This window comes from Salmo trutta, chromosome 17, assembly GCF_901001165.1.
Source record: "Salmo trutta chromosome 17, fSalTru1.1, whole genome shotgun sequence".
Lineage (NCBI taxonomy): Eukaryota > Metazoa > Chordata > Actinopteri > Salmoniformes > Salmonidae > Salmo > Salmo trutta.
This window is the reverse complement of record NC_042973.1, coordinates 50,155,906-50,177,819: the sequence shown is the minus strand read 5'-3', so window position 1 is coordinate 50,177,819 and position 21,914 is coordinate 50,155,906. Positions and strand designations below refer to the sequence as shown.

At 46.3% G+C, this 21,914-nt stretch overlaps 1 protein-coding gene across 2 annotated transcripts in view; it reads right to left on the bottom strand.

The window, feature by feature from the left end:
• shank2b (SH3 and multiple ankyrin repeat domains 2b) overlaps positions 1-21,914 on the bottom strand; it is a 177,733-nt gene that overhangs the window by 125,128 nt on the left and 30,691 nt on the right. For both annotated transcript variants that reach the window (XM_029697128.1, XM_029697129.1), the window contains 4 exons: positions 17,274-17,480; positions 15,745-15,816; positions 14,642-14,750; positions 14,014-14,165 (listed from right to left, as the gene is read on the bottom strand). In XM_029697128.1, the coding sequence (XP_029552988.1) occupies positions 14,014-14,165; positions 14,642-14,750; positions 15,745-15,816; positions 17,274-17,480 (540 nt within the window). The remainder of the gene's footprint in view (positions 1-14,013; positions 14,166-14,641; positions 14,751-15,744; positions 15,817-17,273; positions 17,481-21,914) is intronic.

Sequence of the window (21,914 nt, the reverse complement as noted above, 5' to 3'; positions counted from 1 at the left end):
TGTGGAGGCATGAGCTGAGGAAAAAGGTACAAGCCGGCGGAAGACAAGAGCGAGGACGACCAGTTGCCTGCGTAACCTGGAGGGAAGTTGACAAACCCGTATCTGGAGTCGGAGTCTGAGGGGGCGATGCCCCCCCCCCCCGGTGAACAACGGGAGGAGGAGCCCATCCCCCTCATCGATTTCGAGGGACCAGCCGGGACACTCACTGTGGGTCAACTGAGGGGACAGTTGGGAGGATTCAAACTTGAAAGCCACTACCTGAAAGCTAATTCTGGGGTTGAGTGACTGGCGATACCCCCATTTCCAAATCAAGAATAACCTTTTGTATCAGGTGTCGTGCCAACAGGGGGAACTTCGAGAGGTACTGTTGCTGCCCCAACAGTACGTGGGAATTGTTCACCTGTTGGAGGCGCACCTGGGAATGGAGAAGACCCGGGAACGGATCGCCGCCCGGTTCCACTGGCCTGGGATGAGGAGGGCTGTGGAAGACTATTGTCACAGCTGCCCGGAGTGTCAAAACACTGCCCCAAAAGCACACTTCCGAAACACGCTGGCCCTCCTACCGATCATAGGGGAGCCCTTTGAACGCATCGCCATGAACATAGTGGGACGCCTGGTAAAAATGGCACGAGGACACCGGTACATCCTGGTAATAGTAGATTATGCCACCCGGTATCCGCCATTCCCCTATGGGCGGTGGTCTCCAAGGGAATCACCCAGAAGCTGTTCCACCTCTTTAGCCAGGTGGGCATCCCGAATGAGATCCTGACAGACCAAGGTACTGAGTTCATGTCCCGCCTAATGAAAGATTTGTGTGCTCTCCTGCAGATCAAGGATGGGGGTCATGGAAGAGTCCCACAGCACATGGTGCAGCCCCATCATGTTGGTGCCCAAACCGGACGGTAGCCTGCACATTTGTAATGATTTCCGAGGTGTGAATGACTTCAGCTTGTTTGATGCCTAACCCATGCCGAGGGTGGATGAGCTCATCGACCAATTGGAAAAGGTCCAGTACATCAGCACCCTAGACCTGACCAAAGGATATTGGCAGGTTACCGTTGGCAGCCTCCTCCCGGGCCATATCGGTTCCCCGAGGCCCGATGGAAGGCCGTGAAGCAGGAAGGATGAAAAGCGTGCCCAAATTAAACTGCCTGGTACTCGGGCCCAGAAGGTAGGATATGCATATTATTAGTTGTTTTGGATAGAAAACACTCTGAAGTTTCTAAAACTGTTTGAATGATATCTGTGAGTATAACAGAACTCACATGGCAGGCAAAAACCTGAGAAAAATCCAACTAGGAAGTGGGAAATCTGAGGCTTGTAGTTTTTTCAAGTGATTGCCTTTACAGTATACAGTGACTTAGGGTTAATTTTGCACTTCCTAAGGCTTCCACTAGATGTCAACAGTCTTTAGAATGTTGTTTCAGGCTTCTACAGTTAACAGAGAGCAAAAGAGAAGACCGGGAAGTTGGTGACTCAGAAAAGAATATGACTTCAGTGGCGCGCATTCCCGTGAGAGGTAGCTGTGTTCCATTACATTTTTGAAGACATTGGAATCGTCCTGTTGGAATATTATTGAAAATGTATGTTAAAAAGGCCCTAAAGATTGATGCTATACATCATTTGACATGTGTCTACGAACGTAAATAAAACTTTTTTAGACTTTTTGTCGTGAAATTTTCGACGCGCTTCCTACATTTGGAGTAGCTTACTGAATGAGCTAACAAAAAGGAGGTATTTGGACATAAATGATGGCCTTTATCGAACAAAACAACATTTATTGTGGACCTGGGATTCCTGGGAGTGCATTCTGATGAAGATCCTCAAAGGTAAGTGAATATTTATGATGCTATTTATGATTTTAGATGACTCCAAAATGGCGGGTATCTGTATTGCCTGATGTTGTTTTCTGAGCGCCGTACTCAGATTATTTCAAAGTGTGCTTTCCCCGTGAAGCTTTTTTGAATTCTGTCACAGCGGTTGCATTAAGGAGATGTTTATCTATAATTCTTTGAATAACAGTTTAATATTTTATCAACATTTATGATGAGTATTTCTATAAATTGATGTGCTCATTCACTGGAAGTTTTTGAAGGAAAAACATTTCTGAACATTACGGGCCAATGTAAAATGGGGGTTTGGATATAAATATGAACTTTATCGAGCAAAACATACATGTATTGTGTAACAAGAAGTCCTATGAATGCCATCTGATGAAGATCATCAAAGATTAGTGCTTAATTTTAGCTGTATTTCTGGTTTCTGTGACACCTCTCCTTGCTTGGAAAATGGCTGTGTGGTTTTTCTTGTCAAGGTGATGTACTAACATAATCTAATGTTATGCTTTCTCCGTAAAGCCTTTTTGAACTCGGACAATGTGGTTGGATTAACGAGAATCTTATCTTTAAAATGGGATATAATAGTTCTATGTTTGAGAAATTTGAATTATGAGGTTTTTGTCGTTTTGAATTTGGCGCCCTGCTAGTTCACTGGCTGTTGAATAGTGTGTCCCGCAGGTGGGACGGTCACGTCCCACATACCCAAGAGAGTTTAAATGCTTCTCTTTTTCTGCTGTGCACAGGTCAGGTGTGAAGCATGGGAACGCAGATGCCCTATCGAGAAGGGAGACATACGTTGCACTGATGACAGCCACCTCCCCGACAGAGCTAGTGGGGGGGCGTACAGCAGGTTAGCCACCAGGGGGAGACTCGTCGAGGCCTGATGACCGACGGAGTCTACATCACGCAGCGATGGCTCCCTCTGCTGGACGAGCTCTCCGGCCAGGACTTATTGGGGCTGATTGTGGTTGGTGAGTAATCAAGGGGCTGATTTCTCACCAGCTGGACTAGTCCCATAAAGCTGCCAGAAGGGCAGCACACAGAGTTGAGGACTGGGGGGAAGAGAGGGTTCTCCCGTATAGTCGTGCTCATACCAGAGATAACGAAGGGAGCTCGGTTTTGTTCCCCACAGGATACAGCAAGACTCCGGAGCCCAGAAGACGGTATCCCGGAGGAGGTCTCCTGGAGGAGACCTATTATTTTCTCTTTGTTTATTATTTAATTTTTTTTTATTTTTTAAATTTAATAAACACCCTTGAAACCGAGCTAAAACAATTGTGTCGGATCTGTGTAAACGTCTTGACCGAACCCCCTGTCCTGCCACACTACATTCAGATACACTGTAGATCTCTGTTCAATATCACTTACCATTCCATTTCTTGAAAAATTGTCTAGGACAGGGATGTTGTTTCGATATGCCAATTCCCAGGCAAGTTCTCTGTATTTGAGGCTACTAAGGCCATGACACTGGTCTGCAAAATTCTTGATAGTGTTTAGCAAGCTCAGACTCCCAAGTCATCAGATAAGACCTGCTACTCTATCATAGCCTCTCTTTCGCATAGGTACATGTTTGTTTTCTTTTTTGTCAATGTACCTCTTCAGTGTCATTCAGTCTATTGATTTATCCCTTGCTGCTGCTCGCAAAGACTTCTTACCTTCTCTCACTTCCTTTGCTGCTCACTCAAGAACCTCAAGGGGGGCTAGACCCCTGCTTGTTTTACGTTTGTATACACAGGGCATGATGATGTCTGCTCTTTAACATAAAACAATGCACTATCTTGAGTTCATATGCATAACAAATCACAAAAATACTATGTATATTATGTATAAAACTGACAAAATGTAGTCATCATTTGTATGAGGTATGGTGGCCATTGGCTCAACTTATCCCAAAGCAAACATTTTAACTAATATTATTAGCCCACACAGCTACAAGGATGCACTTTCATGCTAGGTTTAGGACCTCATATTGTAGCTTATAAAGACCCCAACTGATGTATAAAACAATCTTAGAACGATCTACTTTAGATACAAACATCATAAAACCTATAACACAATAAATTAGACTTTTACCTAACTTGCTTACTTTTTCAATATGGTTTCAACCTTCACAGACTCCATGAATGATGGCTTCTTCCTTAATAATTGTCCAGATTATAAAATGTTGTGTATGGTTTCTAAACCTACGGCTCAACTTACACCGCTCTCCCCTTCTCCCCAATGTAGGGTCTCTACACTGTGTATCTGAGCTATTCGCCATTCAAGCTGGCAGAAATACTTATATGCCAGCTGTATTTCTACCTCAGATACACATGTAAACATGAAATGACCCCGGGAATCGACTGAACATCACTCAGATATGCACAAAAACAATATAACATTAAAAGTGGGTGAATCTTTCCATTAAAACCCGGTTCGCCGGTTCAACTTGAGCTACTGTCTCTTTGTTCTTATAATTAGTTAGCTAGCTAAGGAGTGGACCTGATAAAGCCACAATATGTGACCCGTTTCAAGAAGCTAGGCATATGTCGCATGTCACTACTTCACAGGAGTAGCATTTAAAAAAAATTATCGAAATGCGTTTTTGCCAAACATGCCTTCTGGAACATGATATGTGCCTTAATAACAAATGTGTATGCTATCTGTAAATACAAATACAACTGTTAAATTACGAGGCTAGATGGTTTAGCCACGGAAAAAGCCGGGAACCTTCCCGCTCCATGTATACGTGTAAGAGTCTAGCTACATTTTCAGATATTATACATTTCTAATTTTGTCAGAAAGTTGTTTAAATTTCATGCATGGTGGCTAGCTATGACAATCCGTTTGTACTGTAGCTATGGGTTGGGATTATGGTTAACTGTTTAGCGAGCTAGCTAGCTAGCTACAAAAGACTCCACTTCGCAAGAAAATGATTACATGACCCATCAAGTTAGCCAGGTGTGTCTGGGAGTGATTATGGACATCTATTGTATTTCATGAGCATGTTTACATATTCTAGACAATAGTGACCCATCAATTTAGCTAGATGTGGCTGGGGGAAGGTTATAGCATTTCTTTCACATGACCCATCAATGTAGACAAGTGTCTAGGTAAGCATCATCTAATATTTCTAAAATATTTATTAACTATTTTTATCTGGACAATTTCAAAGTCAGATTTGGATATCCTCGGATCGGACTCTTTTTTTCAAATTTCGCCTAAAATGAACCAAATCTAACTGCCCGTAGCTCAGGACCTGAAGCAAAGATATGCATATTATTGATATAATTTGAAAGGAAACACTTTGATGTTTGTGGAAATGTGAAATGAATGTAGGAGAATATAACACAGAAAAAAACATGATTTTTTTGTGTGCTTTTTTTTCATTATCTTTGAAATACAAGACAAAGGCCACAATGTATTATTGTAGTTTAGGTGCAATTGAGATTTTGGCCAGTAGATGGCAGCAGTGTATGTGCAAAGTTTTAGACTGATCCAATGAGTTATTGCATTACTGTTCAAAATGTTGTATCAAGTCTGCCCAAATGTGCCTAATTGGTTTATTGATATATTTTCAAGTACATAACTGTCACGCCCTAATCTGTTTCACCTGTCCTTGTGCTTGTCTTCACCCCCTCCAGGTGTCGCTCATCTTCCCCACTTATCCTCTGGGTATTTATACCTATGTTTTCTGTCTTTCTGGGCCAGTTCGTCTTGTTTGTCAAGCTTACCAGCATTTGTCCTGTCAGCTCCTGTCTTTACCCAGCCTCTTTTTCTCGTCCTCATGGTTTTTGACCCTTGCTTGTCCTGACCATGAGCCCGCCTGACCCCTCTGCCTGTCCCTGAGCCTGCCTGCTGTCCTGTACCTTTGCTCCACCTCTGGATTATGGACCCCTGCCTGCCTTGACCTGTCGTTTGCCTGTCCCTGTTGTTACAATAAACATTGTTACTTCAAACAGTCTGCACTTGGGTCTTACCTTGATTCCTGACACATAACTGTGCACCCTCCTCAAACAATAGCATGGTATTATATCACTGTAATAGCTACTATAAATTGGACAGTGCAGTTAGATTAAGAAGAATTTAAGATTTCTGCCCATATCAGATATGTCTATGACCTGGGAAAATGTCTTGTTACTTAAAACTTCATGCTAATCACATTAGCGCACATTAGCTCAACAGTCCTGTAGAGCAGTGGTTCCCAAAATGTTTATAGTCCTGTACCCCTTCCAACAATCAACCTCCAGCTGCATACCGCCTCTAGCACCCTCTAGCACTCTCAAATGTTTTTTTGCCATCATTGTAAGCCTGCCACACACACATACACTATACGATACATTCATTCAACATAAGAATGAGTGTGAGTTGTCACATACCGGCTCGTGGGAAGTGACAAAGAGCTCTTATAGGACCAGGGTACAAATAATAATAGTCAATAATGTTGCTCTTAATTTAACCATCTTACATATAAAACCTTATTTGTTCATCGAAAATTGTGAATAACTCACCGCATGTTAATGAGAAAGGTGTGTTTGAAAGGATGCACATAACTCTGCAATGATGGGTTGTATTGGAGAGAGTCTCAGTCTTCAACCATTTCCCCACACACAGTCTGTGCCTGTATTTAGTTTTCATGCTAGCGAGGGCTGAGAATCCACTTTCACATACAGTAGTCTGAAGTCGGAAGTTTACATACACTTAGGTTGGAGTCATTAAAACTCGTTTTTCAACCACTCCACAAATTTCTTGTTAACAGACCATAGTTTTGGCAAGTCGGTTATGACTCTACTTTGTGCATGACACAAGTCATTTTTCCAACAATTGTTTACAGATTATTTCACCTATAATTCTCTGTATCACAATTCCAGTTGGTCAGAAGTTGACACACACGAAGTTGACGGTGCCTTTAAACAGCTTGGAAAATTCCAGAAAATTATGTCATGGCTTTCGAAGCTTCTGATAGGCTAATTTACATAATTTGAGTCAATTGAAGGTGTACCTGTGGATGTATTTCAAGGCCTACCTTCAAACTCAGTGCCTCTTTGCTTGACATCATGGGAAAATCAAAAGAAACAAAATGTGTAGACCTCCACAAGTCTAGCTCATCCTTGGGAAATATTTCCAAACTCATGAAGGTAACACGTTCATCTGTACAAACAATAGCACGCAAGTATAAACACCATGGAACCACGCAGCCGTCATACCGCTCAGGAAGGAGACGCCTTCTGTCTCCTAGAGATGAACGTACTTTGGTGCGAAAAGTGCAAATCAATCCCAGAACAAAACAGGACCCTGAGAAGATGCTGGAGGAAACAGGTATAAAAGTATCTATATCCACAGTAAAACGAGTCCTATATCGACATAACCTGAAAGGCCACTCAGCAAGGAAGAAGCCACTGATCCAAAACCGCCATAAAAAAACCAGACTACGGTTTGCAACTGCACATGGGGACAAAGATCGTACTTTTTGAGGAAATGTCCTCTGGTCTGATAGAACAAAAATAGGACCGTTTGGCCATAATGACCATCGTTATGTTTGGAGGAAAAAGGGGGAGGCTTGCAAGCCAAAGAACACCATCCCAGCCGTGAAGCACGAGGGTGGCAGCATCATGTTGTGGGGGTGCTTTGCAGCAGGCGGGACTGCTGCACTTCACAAAATAGATGGCATCATGAGGATGGAAAATTATGTGGATATATTGAAGCAACATCTCAAGACATCAGTCAGGAAGTTAAAGCTTGGTCGCAAATGGACAATGACCCCAAGCATACTTCCAAAGTTGTGGCAAAATGGCTTAAAGAAAACAAAGTCAAGATATTGGAGTGGCCATCACAAATCCCTGACCTCAATCCTATAGAAAATTTGTGGGCAGAACTGAAAAAGTGTGTGAAAGCATGGATGCCTACAAACCTGACTCAGTTACACCAGCTCTGTCAGGAGGAATGGGCCAAAATTCACCCAACTTATTGTGGGAAGCTTGTGGAAGGCTACGTGAAACGTTTGACCCAAGTTAAACAATTTAAAGGCAATGCTACCAAATACTAATTGAGTGTAACGGGGTGCGTACTGGCGGCAGAGAAGTCAGGCACAGGAGAGTGAAAACTGATTTACAACGGTGTCGTTTAATAGACATAAAAACCACCATAAACAGAACAACGTACACAAGCACTACAAGAAGCAATTCCGGACAAGGACATGGAGGGAACAGAGGGTTAAATACACAACATGTAATTGATGTAATTGAAACCAGGTGTTAGGGAAGACAAGACAAAACCAATGGAAAATGAAAGGTGGATCGGCGAGGCTAGAAGGCTGGTGACGTCGACCGCCGAACGCCGACCGAACTAGGAGAGGGACCGACTTCGGCGGAAGTCGTGAGAATACACCCCCCCCCTTGACGCGCGGCTCCAGCAGCGTGTCGACAGCGGCCTCGGGGAGAACCTGGAGGGCGAGGCACAGGGCGATCCGGACGAAGACGGTGGAACTCCAGCAGCATTGAAGGGTCCAACACATCCTCGACCGGAACCCAGCACCTCTCCTCCGGACTGTACCCCTCCCACTCCACGAGATATTGAAGGCCCCTCGCCCGGCGCCTCAAATCCAGTATGGAGCGAACGGAGTACACCGGGGCCCCCCCGATGTCCAGAGGAACCTCCCGCACCTCAGACTCCTGGAGCGGACCAGCCACCACCGGCCTGAGGAAAGACACATGGAACGAGGGGTTAATACGGTAATCGGGTGGAAGTTGTAACCTATAACAAACCTCGTTCACTCTCCTCAGGACTTTAAACGGCCCCACAAACCGCGGACCCAGCTTCCGGCAGGGCAGGCGGAGGGGCAGGTTTTGGGTTGAGAGCCAGATACCGGGGCCTCACTGCGGTGGCGATCTGCGTTCTCCTGTTGGTGCATCACGGCCTGCTGAAGGTGAACACGGACAGCTTCCCATGTCTACTCCGCTCGCCTGAACCAGTCGTCCACCGCTGGAACCTCGGTCTGACTCTGATGCCAAGGCGCCAGAACAGGCTGGTACTCCAGTACGCACTGGAAGGGAGAGAGGTTAGTGGAGGAGTGGCGAAGCGAGTTCTGTGCCATCTCAGCCCAGGGCACGAACGCCGCCCACTCCCCCGGTCGGTCCTGGCAATAGGACCGCAGAAACCTGCCCACATCCTGGTTAACTCTCTCCACCTGCCCATTACTCTCGGGGTGAAACCCTGAAGTAAGGCTGATCGAGACCCCCAGACGTTCCATGAACGCCTTCCAGACCCTAGACGTGAACTGGGGACCTCGATCAGACACTATATCCTCAGGCACCCCGTAGTGCCGGAAGATGTGCGTAAACAAGGCCTCCGCAGTCTGTAGGGCTGTAGGGAGACCGGGCAGAGGGAGGAGACGACAAGACTTAGAGAAACGATCCACAACAACCAGGATCGCGGTGTTACCCTGTGAGAGTGGAAGATCGGTCAAAAAAATCCACCGACAGGTGCGTCCAAGGCCGTTGTGGAACAGGTAAGGGGTGTAGCGTACCTCTGGGCAGGTGCCTAGGAGCCTTACACTGGGCACACACCGAGCAGGAGGAAACATAAACCCTCACGTCCTTAGCCAAGGTAGGCCACCAGTACCTCCCGCTCAAACAGCGCACTGTCCGACTGATCCCAGGATCACCAGAGGAGGGTGACGTGTGGGCCCAATAGATCAACCGGTCACAAACAGCAGACGGGACGTACAGATGCCCAGCGGGACACTGGACAGGAGCGGGCTCTGCACGTAACGCCTGCTCAATGTCCAGCTCCCACACTACCGGCGCCACCAGGCAGGAGGTGGGGAGTATGGGAGTGGGATCCATGGGCTGCTCCTCTGTGTCATACAGCCGAGACAATGCGTTTGCCTTCACGTTCTGGGAGCCTGGTCTGTAGGAAAAGGTAAACACAAAACAGGTGAAAAACATGGCCCACCTTGCCTGGCGAGTGGTCAGTCCAGATGAGAAAAGGGTGTCTAGCCCCCTCAAGCCAATGTCTCCACGCCTTCAAGGCCTTGACAACAGCCAACAGCTCCCTACCCGAGCGCTGAGAGAGCACAGCTCCTATCCCAGCCTCGGATGCGTCCACCTTCACTATGAACGCTAAAGAGGGATCCGGATGGGCCAGCACGGGAGCCGAGGTAAACAGAGCCCTCAGGTGACTAAAAGCCCTGTCCACCTCAGCTGACCACTGCAAGCATGCCCGGGCACCCCTTCAGCAGTGAGGTAATGGGAGCCGCTACCTGACCAAAACCCCGGATAAACCTCCGGTAGTAGTTGGCAAACCCTAAGAACCGCTGCACCTCCTTTACCGTGGTGGGAGTCGGCCAATTACGCACGGCTGAAATGCTGTCACTCTCCATCTCCACCCCTGAGGTGGAAATGTGATACCCTAGGAAGGAGACGGACTGCTGGAAGAACAGGCATTTCTCAGCCTTGACGTACAGGTCATGCTCCAATCCAACAGGCGACCAAGCACCCTGCGCACCAGGGACACATGCCCGGCGCGTGTAGCGGAGTACATCAAAATGTAATCAATATACACCACTCCACCCTGCCCGTGCAGGTCCCTGAAAATCTCGTCTACCAAGGCTTGGAAGACTGATGGCGCATTCATCAACCCGTACGGCATGACGAGGTAGTCATAGTGCCCTGGGGTGGTACTGAAAGCCGTCTTCCACTCGTCTCCCTCCCGGATACGCACCAGGTTGTAAGCGCTCCTGAGATCTAGTTTGGTGAAGAAGCATGCCCCGTGCATTGACTCAATCGCTGTGGCTATGAACGGTAGCAGGTAACTATACCTCACAGTGATCTGCTTCAGACCCCGATAGTCAATACATGGGCACAGACCTCCCTCCTTCTTCACAAAAAAGAAACTCGAGGAGGAGGGTGAAGTGGAGGACCGAATGTACCCCTGACGCAGGGATTCGGAGACACATGTTTCCATAGGCTCTGTCTCCGCTTGTGAGAGGGGATACACGTGACTCCTGGGAAGTGCAGCATCTACCAGGAGATTTATCGCACAATCACCCCGTCGATGGGGTGGTAATTGAGTCGCCTTCTTTTTGGAGAAGACGAGAGCCAAATCGGCATATTCATGGGGAATGTGCACGGTGGAGACCTGGTCTGGACTCTCCACCGTAGTAGCACCAACGGAAACCCCTAAACACCTCCCCAAGCACTCTCGCGACCACTCCGTGAGAGCCCTCTGTGGCCAAGAAACAGTGGGGTTATGACAAGCTAACCAGGATAGGCCTAGTACCATGGGAAACGCAGGAGAGTCAATAAGGAAGAGACTAATTCTCTCCTTGTGACCCCCCTGCATCACCATGCTCAGAGGAGCGGTGACCTCCCTAATCAACCCTGACCCTAATGGTCGACTATCTAAGGCGTGAACGGGGAAGGGCACAGCCACGGGAACAATGGGGATCCCTAAACTATGGGCGAACGCTCTATCAATAAAATTCCCAGCCACGCCTGAACCAACGAGCGCCTTATGCTGGGAATGCGGGGAAAACTTAGGGAAAGTGACATACAGAAATATATGTGCAACAGAGGGCTCTGCGTGAGAATGGTGCCGGCTCACCTGGGGTGAAGCCAGATCGCCCTTTCTGCTGCCTCGATACCTAGAGGAAGCAACCCGGCACTGACCGGCAGTGTGACCGCTGCGGCCACAGATGGTGCACGAGCTGGAACCCCCTCCGGTCTCCCTGCGCACCGCCCCTCCCAGCTCCATGGGTATCGGAGAGGTAGTGCGTGGGGATGGAACCAACAAACCCCGATCTGAACGTCCGCGGGTAGCCAGCAGGTTGTCCAGCTGGATGGACAGGTCCACCAGCTGTTCGAACGTGAGGGTGGTGTCTCTGCAGGCCAACTCCCAATGGACGTCCTCGCGCAGACTGCAGCGATACTGGTCGATCAGGGCCCTGTCTTTCCATCTCGCGCCGGCAGCCAGGGTCTGAAACTCCAAGGCAAACTCCTGTGCGCTCCTCGTCCCCTGCCTCAGATGGAAGAGGCACTCACCCACCGCTCTACCCTCGGGCGGGTGGTCGAAGACCGCCTGGAAGCGGCGGGTGAACTCCTCAAATTGGTCCAACGCTGCATCTCCCTCTCTCCACACGGCGTTGGCCCACTCCAGGGCTTTCCCGGTGAGGCACGAGACGAGGGCGGACCCCCTCTCACGGCCCGAAGGAGCCGGGTGGACGGTTGCCAGCTACAAGTCCAGTTGTAATAGGAACCCCTGGCAGTTCGCAGTCGTCCCATCGTATTCCTGGGGCAGGGAGAGGCGAATCCCACTGGGACCAGGAGAAGGAGTGGTTAGTGGAGACCCCGGTAGTGCTGGTGGAGGCGATGGGAGAACTACCTGTCTCTCCCAGCGGTCCATTCTCTGGACATTGCGGTCCATGGCAGTGCCAAGATGGTGGAGCATTGCTGCGTGCTCCCGGACACGCTCCTCCACCCCTATACCCGGGGTACCTGCTCCTGCTGACTTCATAGGTTAGGTCCGGAATTCTGTAACTGCATACTGGCGGCAGAGAAGTCAGGCGCAGGAGAGCAAAAACTGATTTACAACGGTGTCGTTTAATAGACATAAAAACCACTGTAAACAGAACAATAAATGAATGGGTCAAACAAAACCCGGTATCCACCAGCATAACATACACAAGCACCACAAGAAACAACTCCGGACAAGTACATAGGGGGAACAGAGGGTTAAAAACACAACATGTAATTGATGGAATTGAAACCTGGCGTGAGGGAAGACAAGACAAAACCATTGGAAAATGAAAGGTGGATCGGCGATGGCTAGAAGGCCGGTGACGTCGACTGCCAAACGCCGCCCGAACTAGGAGAGGGATCGACTTCGGCGGAAGTCGTGACATTGAGTGCATGTAAACTTCTGACCCACTGGAAATGTGAAGAAATAAATAAAAGCTGAAATAAATAATTCTCTCTACTATTATTATGACATTTCACATTCTTAAAATAAAGTGGTGATCCTAACTGACCTAAGACAGGGAATTTCTATTAGGATTAAATGTCAGGAATTGGGAAAAACTGAATTTAAATGTATTTGGCTAAGTTGTATGTAAACTTCCGACTACAACTGCAGGTACGTGGTTACAAAAGGCATCAGTGTCTTAGCAGCGTGATTTGCCAAGGCAGGATACTCTGAGCACAGCCCAATCCAGAAATCTGGCAGTGGCTTCTGATTAAATACATTTCTCACAGAACCACTTGTTGCAATTTCGATGAGGCTCTCTTGTTCAGATATCGGTAAGTGGACTGGAGGCAGGGCATGAAAGGGATAACAAATCCAGTTGTTTGTGTCATTAGTTTCTGGAAAGTACCTGCGTAATTGCGCACCCAACTCACTCAGGTGCTTCGCTATATCACATTTGACATTGTCCGTAAGCTTCTTCGGGATCGGTGTCCCGTCCACGGGATAGTTGAGCTAACGTAGACTAATGCGATTAGCATGAGCTTGTAAGCGACAAGAACATTTCCCAGGACATAGACATACAGTATCTGGGTGTGAACAATGCTGAATAGATGTAGACAAAGAAGAGCTCTCCAGTAGGTGTACCAAAACATGCAAAGACCATTTTCTCAAAAGTGATGTTACAAGTTTATCAACTTTCAAAGCAGAATTACTTTCCCATTGTTCCTCAACTGCAGTGTATGATATAACATGTTGTAGCTATGAGTCTCTACTTTTATCCAATATAAAAAACACAATTTCAAATTTTGCTACATCTGACCAAATCGAGGTGGTCGTTCACATATGTTATGCGTAGGACATTGTCAATTATGATTCCTATATGTGGGGTGTTGGTTAAGGGCTTGTAAGTAAACATTTCACGGTAAGGTCTACACTTGTTGTATTCGGCGCATGTGACAAATACAGTTTGATTTGTTATGGGATAGATTGTTTAGAACATTTTAAAAGGTATCAGTTGATACCAATTCTCTCTCTTTCCCATATTCTTGGTCCTAACCCTTCTACGTTTGCAGATCTGAAGGGTCTAGAGAAAAGCAGTAGTGGTGGATGTTCCACTATATTGCTTCAACCATACAGATCTGCACACATCAAAGGGTAAGGCCAAGGGGAAGAGGTAGAGAGGGGAATTGTGGCCGACTTTATAGAAGCTGTAAAAGGCATAGAGATACTGGATAACCTTCAGCGTGGCCTGATTCTTGGCCCTGACTGCATGGTGGAGAGCCGTCATCCCATCTTGTGATCTGAAGTCCAGATGTGCTCCACCTTGTTTCAATACAACGATGACCTGCTCCACATTGTAAAGGTGGGCTGCGAAGGTCAGTGGAGTTTCTACAAAACAAACACACAACATGGTGTTGTTTAGTGTTACAGATGTTTCTTAAAAGCAGAAACCCTGAGTTTATTGTATGAACATCATCAAAGCAAATGCTATGGGTAAGTTTCCTGGAATAGAAGGCTAATTCTGGGATAGAAGGCATGTTCAATGAAGAACGGCTATCGAAATAACTTTGTAGTCTAGGACTAGACTTTGTCCTGGAAACCAGCCCTATAGGTCCCACAGAATAAAGGTGCACAAAAACACAAGCAATTGAGAGTTTAAAAACATTTGAGGTGAGCTGATCTCTAATTTCCTTTTTCAGTAAACTAAGCCATTCATAATTTATCAGACACTGTTTACTTCTCAGCAGCAGCTGCTGTATAATACAACATGAGGTGCACATCACATAATTGAGTAAGAGCCTAGGTGTGTGTGTGTGTGTGTGTGTGTGTGTGTGTGTGTGTGTGTGTGTGTGTGTGTGGCGTACCACCAGTATCAGGGTCCTGATAGTTGGGGTCGAGGCCTTTCTCCAGCATCTTTGCCACTTTATCCAGCTGGTGATGTTGAATGTGGTCCATGAATTTCCTATAGTTGGCCTAGGAGTAGGAGGGAGCAGAGAAAGAGAGAGAGAGAGAGAGAGAGCGTAGGGGGGGGGGGCGTGATACAGGGCCAGGGAGGTTGGTACAGTAGGGAGGTCAGATGATGGTTACACAGGTCTCTGCACTGCTGTTCTTCTCGTGGTGCTTTCCCAGGGACCAGGGACACATGTGCTGCTTTCCAGGCCAGTTATAAATAGCTAAGAGAGCAGGTCCCAGAGCTGAGCTGAGCTGAACAGTGCCAGGCCGAGAGGAAGAGAGGCTCGCCTGCAGCCTTCAGGCAGGACAGAGACACTACAGGGGGACTGACGCTGACCTGAGCACTCTAACGCAGCCACGGTACACACACTTTGAACTCCAACACACACAACACACACACCACACACACCACACACACGCGCACGAACACACATAAAGGAAGAGTGGACTTGAAAGAACAGGGGAAACAGCAGGAATGGAATTTGATGGGTGAATTATTTAGTGTGGCATTCCTGTTTGATCCAGAAGGACAGTGATAGGAATTCTCCTGGACTCAGTCGTTTTCTGTCTTAATCCAATAATCCATCCTGTTCTATGTGTTAAAATACATACTTGCTGAATATTGAGCCCATGGAAATGATGCACTTCAATAATTTACACTTTATATTCAGCTTGTAGCCGAATAGTGTATTGATTTGATCAGTACTACAGAGAAAGGCCCTGAGATGTTCTTTCACTCATAATACAATGAAAATCTCAGAGACAAGCTCCGTTAATAATATCATTTTCTCACACGACTGTAATGACCTGAGCCGTACTCTACTGCGGCTAATATTGTCTTTTCACATTGCTCTTTTCAGCACGGTTCCATCATTGACGGATATATAGTGTGAAAAGGGTCCAAGATATAGCTTTCACCTGATCCAATACAATAAATTACATCAGCAATAGATATTCAAAGGCATTTGAAAGAAGAAGTGAAAAAGGAATATAAAGCCTAATTTATTTTTCTCACCTGCGTGTGGATTTTGGCAATCTGCTTTTCGTTTACATTGGGCTGCTGGTAGACCCTGCTCTTGTAACGGAACTGTAAATAGGAGAAGAGAAAAATGGTAATGCTTTACTTAAAACCAAAAGGTATAATGTATTATGATGTTGTTGCATTGAATGCATTGAAATACTAATCATGAGCATGAACACCCTATAATGCCTCTTAAAATCATCTTGTAATGATCCTGACTAACAAAACAGATATAATCATACCCGGCAGCACTGATACTGCTGATCTATATATTCAATACTAAGTAAGATGCACAACTACCAGTAGAAGAAGCAGGCAGTAACTAAGACTTCAGTACTAGCGATACCAGGCGACCACTGACTGGGCTTATATAGAACAAAGCAGAGAGAGGGAGCCAAGAGGATTTTTTTTATCTATGGAAACATTCACATTGTGTTGTTGGGAGGCCTTGCTCTTATAACAAAACTGTAGACAGGAGATTCAAAAAAGCTTACTTCCCAATTATACCCAGGGCCCATATTCACAAAATCATCTCAGCGTACTGTAGGAGCGCTGATCTAGGATCAGGTCCTCCCCGTCCATGTCATTGTTCTATAAAGACTCAGTTATGATTTTAAAGGCAAAACTAACTGATCACCACTTCTCTGAGGCACTTTATGAATACTGCCCCAGAATGGGTGATCCATATGTCTAATACTAAGTAACTAAGTTGTACTATACTAGAAAATATCACCCAGGCAGGCAGTAATTAAGTACTAGTGATACCAGGGGACCACTGACTGAGGCTATATAGAACAAAGAACAGAGAGAGGGAGCCAAGAATGGAGTTACCAGCTATGCCGCCTCATCACAATCCAGCTGAGCTGTTTGGAAAACAAGACTTATTATAGTGATGCAGTCCCTAGATCATTCATTAAGTGGCTGAATTTTCTACAGATTAGATTCTTTGATAATGATCAACCAGGAGAAGTGCTTATACAGCACCTCTGGTTGGGGTTCAGCAGCGTGTCCAGTGCTGTGTTACTGGACCGCAGGGATGGAGCAGTGCTGGAGAAATGTAGGAAGTAGGGCCCACACACACAATCCATAACAACATTGTGCTTGCCTAATAAAGGTATGTTGTAGAGCAATCAGTGACGTACGTTTGCCAATACAGGAGGACTGGACTTGAGGGATGGAGCAGTACTGGATAAATAAAGTAGGGCCTGCAATGCACACACGATTGCTCTACCACATACTTTATAGGCTAGTATAATGTTTTGAGCCAGGAGCGCATCTATTTGACAAGACGAAGATCCACTCTTTGATCAAAACGTAATAGCCTGATGAAGGTACTGTATGTTGTGAAGCAATCAGCGATGGATGTGCGTTTAATAATACAGACTAATGGTGCAGCACTTTTTCTGTACCACCAGAGTTGGGATCCCTTTGCTGCTGGTGGGTGAGTTAGTCTGAGGGTTAGAGTTAGGGCAAGGGTTAGGGCTAGACCTGAGGGATGGATCAAAGTAGTACTTTTACTGTACCTCCAGAGTTGGAACCCCCTTGATGCTGGTGGGAGTAGGGTAGTCTTTGAGAGGGCGCTCTTCGTCCAGGAAGCCAGACTTGCGGCCCTCCACAGCGGGCTGAAACAGGCCATAGTTCAGCACGTCCCTCAACGTCTGGGTCAGTGTACACAGGATCTGCTGTTTAGCAACCCATACGGTGGCCTCGGGTTTAAACCTCATACATGTCTGCTCCAAAACAAAGACAACATATGCAAAGATCATGCTAACATATCAACCCTGGAGTTTAAACATACATTTCTGCTCCAAAACATTAGAAGACAGGTGGCGTTGGGTTTAAAAAGCATACATTTCTGCTTCTAACACACACATGCAGATGTTCCATTCTGGCAGCAGGTGCTAACAGATGGACCTGGACAAACAATAGCACACGTCTCCCTGCCAGTGAGACAATGGCTGTGAATATAGTATTTTATTTACAGTAGAATAGACTAGGAAGTCCTGTATAGAACAGTATGGAAATGTCTGCTAATGATATTCTGTTTTAGTAATTAGCTAGCCTCTTCCCAACAGAAGCTGGACAAAAATGATCATTCCATATTCATGAAGTCATTTGGCAGAGGTGCACACTACACAGTATTGGTGGAAGAAAACAATAACTGGAATTAGCTCAATCAATTAGTAAGGATTATAGCAATGGATTATGCTGTTATCCAGAAAATCCTGGTGGGTTTATATGAGAGTGCATGTTCATTTCTGATAAGGAATTTGAAAAACAACAGCACTTCTCAGCAAGAAAATATGTGTTTTGTGGCTGAATAACAAGCTCCCTCTTACATACAGTGCCTTCAGAAAGTATTCATATGCCTCGACTTATTCGACATTTTGTTGTGTTACAGCCTGAATTCAAAATTGATTAAAGTATACATTTTTACACCCATCTACACCCAATACCCCATAACGACAACGTAAAAACATGTTTTTGGAAAAATGTTGTAATGTATTGAAAAGGAAATATAGAAATAACTAATGTATGTAATAATTCACACCCCTGAGTCTTTGTAGAAGCACCTTTAGCAGCCATTACAGCTATGTCTTCCTGGGTAAATCTCTAAGATCTTTCCACACCTGGATTATGCAACACTTGCCCATTATCGTTTTCAGAATTCTTCAAGCTCTGTCAAGTTGATTGTTGATCATTGCTAGACAACCATCGATAAAAGACAGTACTGTGCAGCCGTCTTCATCGACTTGGCCAAGGCTTTCGACTCTGTCAATCACCGTATTCTTATCGGCAGACTCAATAGCCTTGGTTTTTCTAATGACTGCCTCGCCTGGTTCACCAACTACTTTGCAGACAGAGTTCAGTGTGTCAAATCGGAGGGCATGTTGTCCGGACCTCTCGTAGTCTCTATGGGGCTACCACAGGGTTCAATTCTCAGGCCGACTCTTTTCTCTGTATATATCAATGATGTCGCTCTTGCTGAGGGGGATTCCCTGATCCACCTCTACGCAGACGACACCATTCTGTATACTTCTGGCCCTTCCGTGGCCTCCAACTGCTCTTGAAAGCTAGTAAAACCAAATGCATGCTTTTCAACCGTTCGCTCCCCGCACCTGCCCGCCCGACTAGCATCACCACCCTGGACGGTTCCGACCTAGAATATGTGGACAACTATAAATACCTAGGTGTCTGGTTAGACTGTAAACTCTCCTTCCAGACTCATATTAAACATCTCCAATCCAAAATCAAATCTAGAATCGGCTTCCTATATCGCAACAAACCCTCCTTCACTCACGCCGCCAAACTTACCCGAGTAAAACTAACTATCCTACCGATTCTCGACTTCGGCGATGTCATTTACAAAATAGCTTCCATTACTCTACTCAGCAAACTGGATGCAGTCTATCACAGTGCCATCCGTTTTGTTACCAAATCACCTTATACCACCCACCACTGCGACCTGTATGCTCTAGTCGGCTGGCCCTCGCTACATATTCGTCGCCAAACCCACTGGCTCCAGGTCATCTATAAGTCTATGCTAGGTAAAGCTCCGCCTTATCTCAGTTCACTGGTCACGATAACAACACCCACCCGTAGCACACGTTCCAGCAGGTATATCTCACTGATCATCCCCAAAGCCAACACCTATTTTGGCCGCCTTTCCTTCCAGTTCTCTGCTGCCAGTGACTGGAACGAATTGCAAAAATCGCTGAAGTTGGAGACTTTTATTTCCCTTACCAACTTTAAACATCAGCTACCTGAGCTGCTAACCGATCGCTGCAGCTGTACACAGTCCATCTGTAAATTGCCCACCCAATCTACCTACCTCATCCCCATACTGTTTTTATTTCATTTACTTTTCTTCTCTTTTGCACACCAGTATTTCTACTTGCACATCATCATATGCTCATTTATCACTCCAGTGTTAAATCTGCTAAATTGTAATTATTCGCTCCTATGGCCCATTTATTGCCTACCTCCTCATGCCTACCCTACTCGGTCCCTCTGATGTCATCAACTACAGACCAGTATCCCTTCTTTTCTCTCCAAAACTCTTGAGCGTGCCGTCCTTGGCCAGCTCTCTTGCTATCTCTCTCAGAATGACCTTCTTGATCCAAATCAGTCAGGTTTCAAGACTGGTCATTCAACTGAGACTGCTCTTCTCTGTGTCACGGAGGCTCTCCGCACTGCTAAAGCTAACTCTCTCTACTCTGCTATCATCCTTCTAGACCTATTTGCTGCCTTTGATACTGTGAAACATCAGATCCTCCTCTCCACCCTCTCCGAGTTGGGCATCTCCGGCGCCGCTCACTCTTGGATTGCGTCCTACCTGACAGGTCGTTCCTACCAGGTGGCGTGGCGAGAATCCGTCTCCGCACCATGTGCTCTCACCACTGGTGTCCCCCAGGGCTCAGTTCTAGGCCCTCTCCTATTCTCGCTATACACCAAGTCACTTGGCTCTGTCATATCCTCACATGGTCTCTCCTATCATTGCTACGCAGACGACACACAATAAATCTTCTCCTTTCCCCCTTCTGAAAACCAGGTGGCGAATCGCATCTCTGCATGTCTGGCAGACATATCAGTGTGGATGAAGGATCATCACCTCAAGCTGAACCTTGGCAAGACGGAACTGCTCTTCCTCCGGGGAAGGACTGCCCGTTCCGTGATCTCGCCATCACAGTTGACAACTCCATTGTGTCCTCCTCCCAGAGTGCTAAGAGCCTTGGCGTGACCCTGGACAACACCCTGTCATTCTCCGTTAACATCAAGGCGGTGACTCAATCCTGTAGGTTCATTCGCAGAGTTCGCAGAGTACGACCCTGCCTTACACAGGAAGTGGCGCAGGTCCTAATCCAGGCACTTGTCATCTCCCGTCTGGATTACTGCAACTCACTGCTGGCGGGGCTCCCTGCCTGTGCCATCAAACCCCTACAACTCATCCAGAACGCCGCAGCCCATCTGGTGTTCAACCTTCCCAAGTTCTCTCACGTCACCCCGCTCCTCCGCACACTCCACTGGCTTCCAGTTGAAGCTCGCATCTGCTACAAGACCATGGTGCTTGCCTACGGAGCTGTGAGGGGAACGGCACCTCCGTACCTTCAGGCTCTGATCAGTCCCTACACCCAAAGAAGGGCACTGCGTTCATCCACCTCTGGCCTGCTCGCCTACCTACCTCTGCGAAGCACAGTTCCCGCTCAGCCCAGTCAAAACTGTTCGCTGCTCTGGCACCCCAATGGTGGAACAAGCTCCCTCACGACGCCAGGACAGCGGAGTCAATCACCACCTTCCGGAGACACCTGAAACCCCACCTCTTTAAGGAATACCTGGGATAGGATAAAGTAATCCTTCTAACCCCCCCTATCCCCCCCCACAAAAAAAAGATATAGTTGTACTATTGTAAAGTGGTTGTTCCACTGGATATCATAAGGTGAATGCACCAATTTGTAAGTTGCTCTGGATAAGCGCGTCTGCTAAATGACGTAAATGTAATGCCTTTTGCACACACTGTATATAGACTTTCTTTTTTTCTACTGTGTCATTGACTTGTTTATTGTGTTATTGGCTTGTTTATTGTTTACTCCATGTGTAACTCTGTGTTGTTGTCTGTGTCACACTGCTTTGCTTTATCTTGGCCAGGTCGCAGTTGTAAATGAGAACTTGTTCTCAACTAGCCTACCTTGTTAAATAAAGGTGAAAAAAATATATTAAAAAAAATATAAAAAAATAAAAAACATTTTCAGGTCTTGCCATAGATATTCAAGTAGATTCTGACAAGTCAAAACTGTAACTCGGCCACTCAGGAACATTCACTGTCTTCTTGGTAAGAAACTCCAGTGTAGATTTGGCCTTGTGTTCTATGTTATTGTTCTGCTGAAAGGTAAATTAATCTACCAGTGTCTAATGGAAAGCAGACTGTACCAGGTTTTCCTCTAAGATTTGGCCTGTGCTTAGCTCTATTCCGTAAACGTTTTTATCCTGAAAAACTCCCCAGTTCTTAATGATCACAAGCATTCCTATAACATGATACACTACCCAAAGCATAATTAATAACTTTATCATGCTCAAAGGGATATACAATGTCTGCTTTTTATTTTTACCCATCTACCAATAGGTACTCTTCTTTGAGAGGCATTGGAAAACCTCCCTGGTCTTTG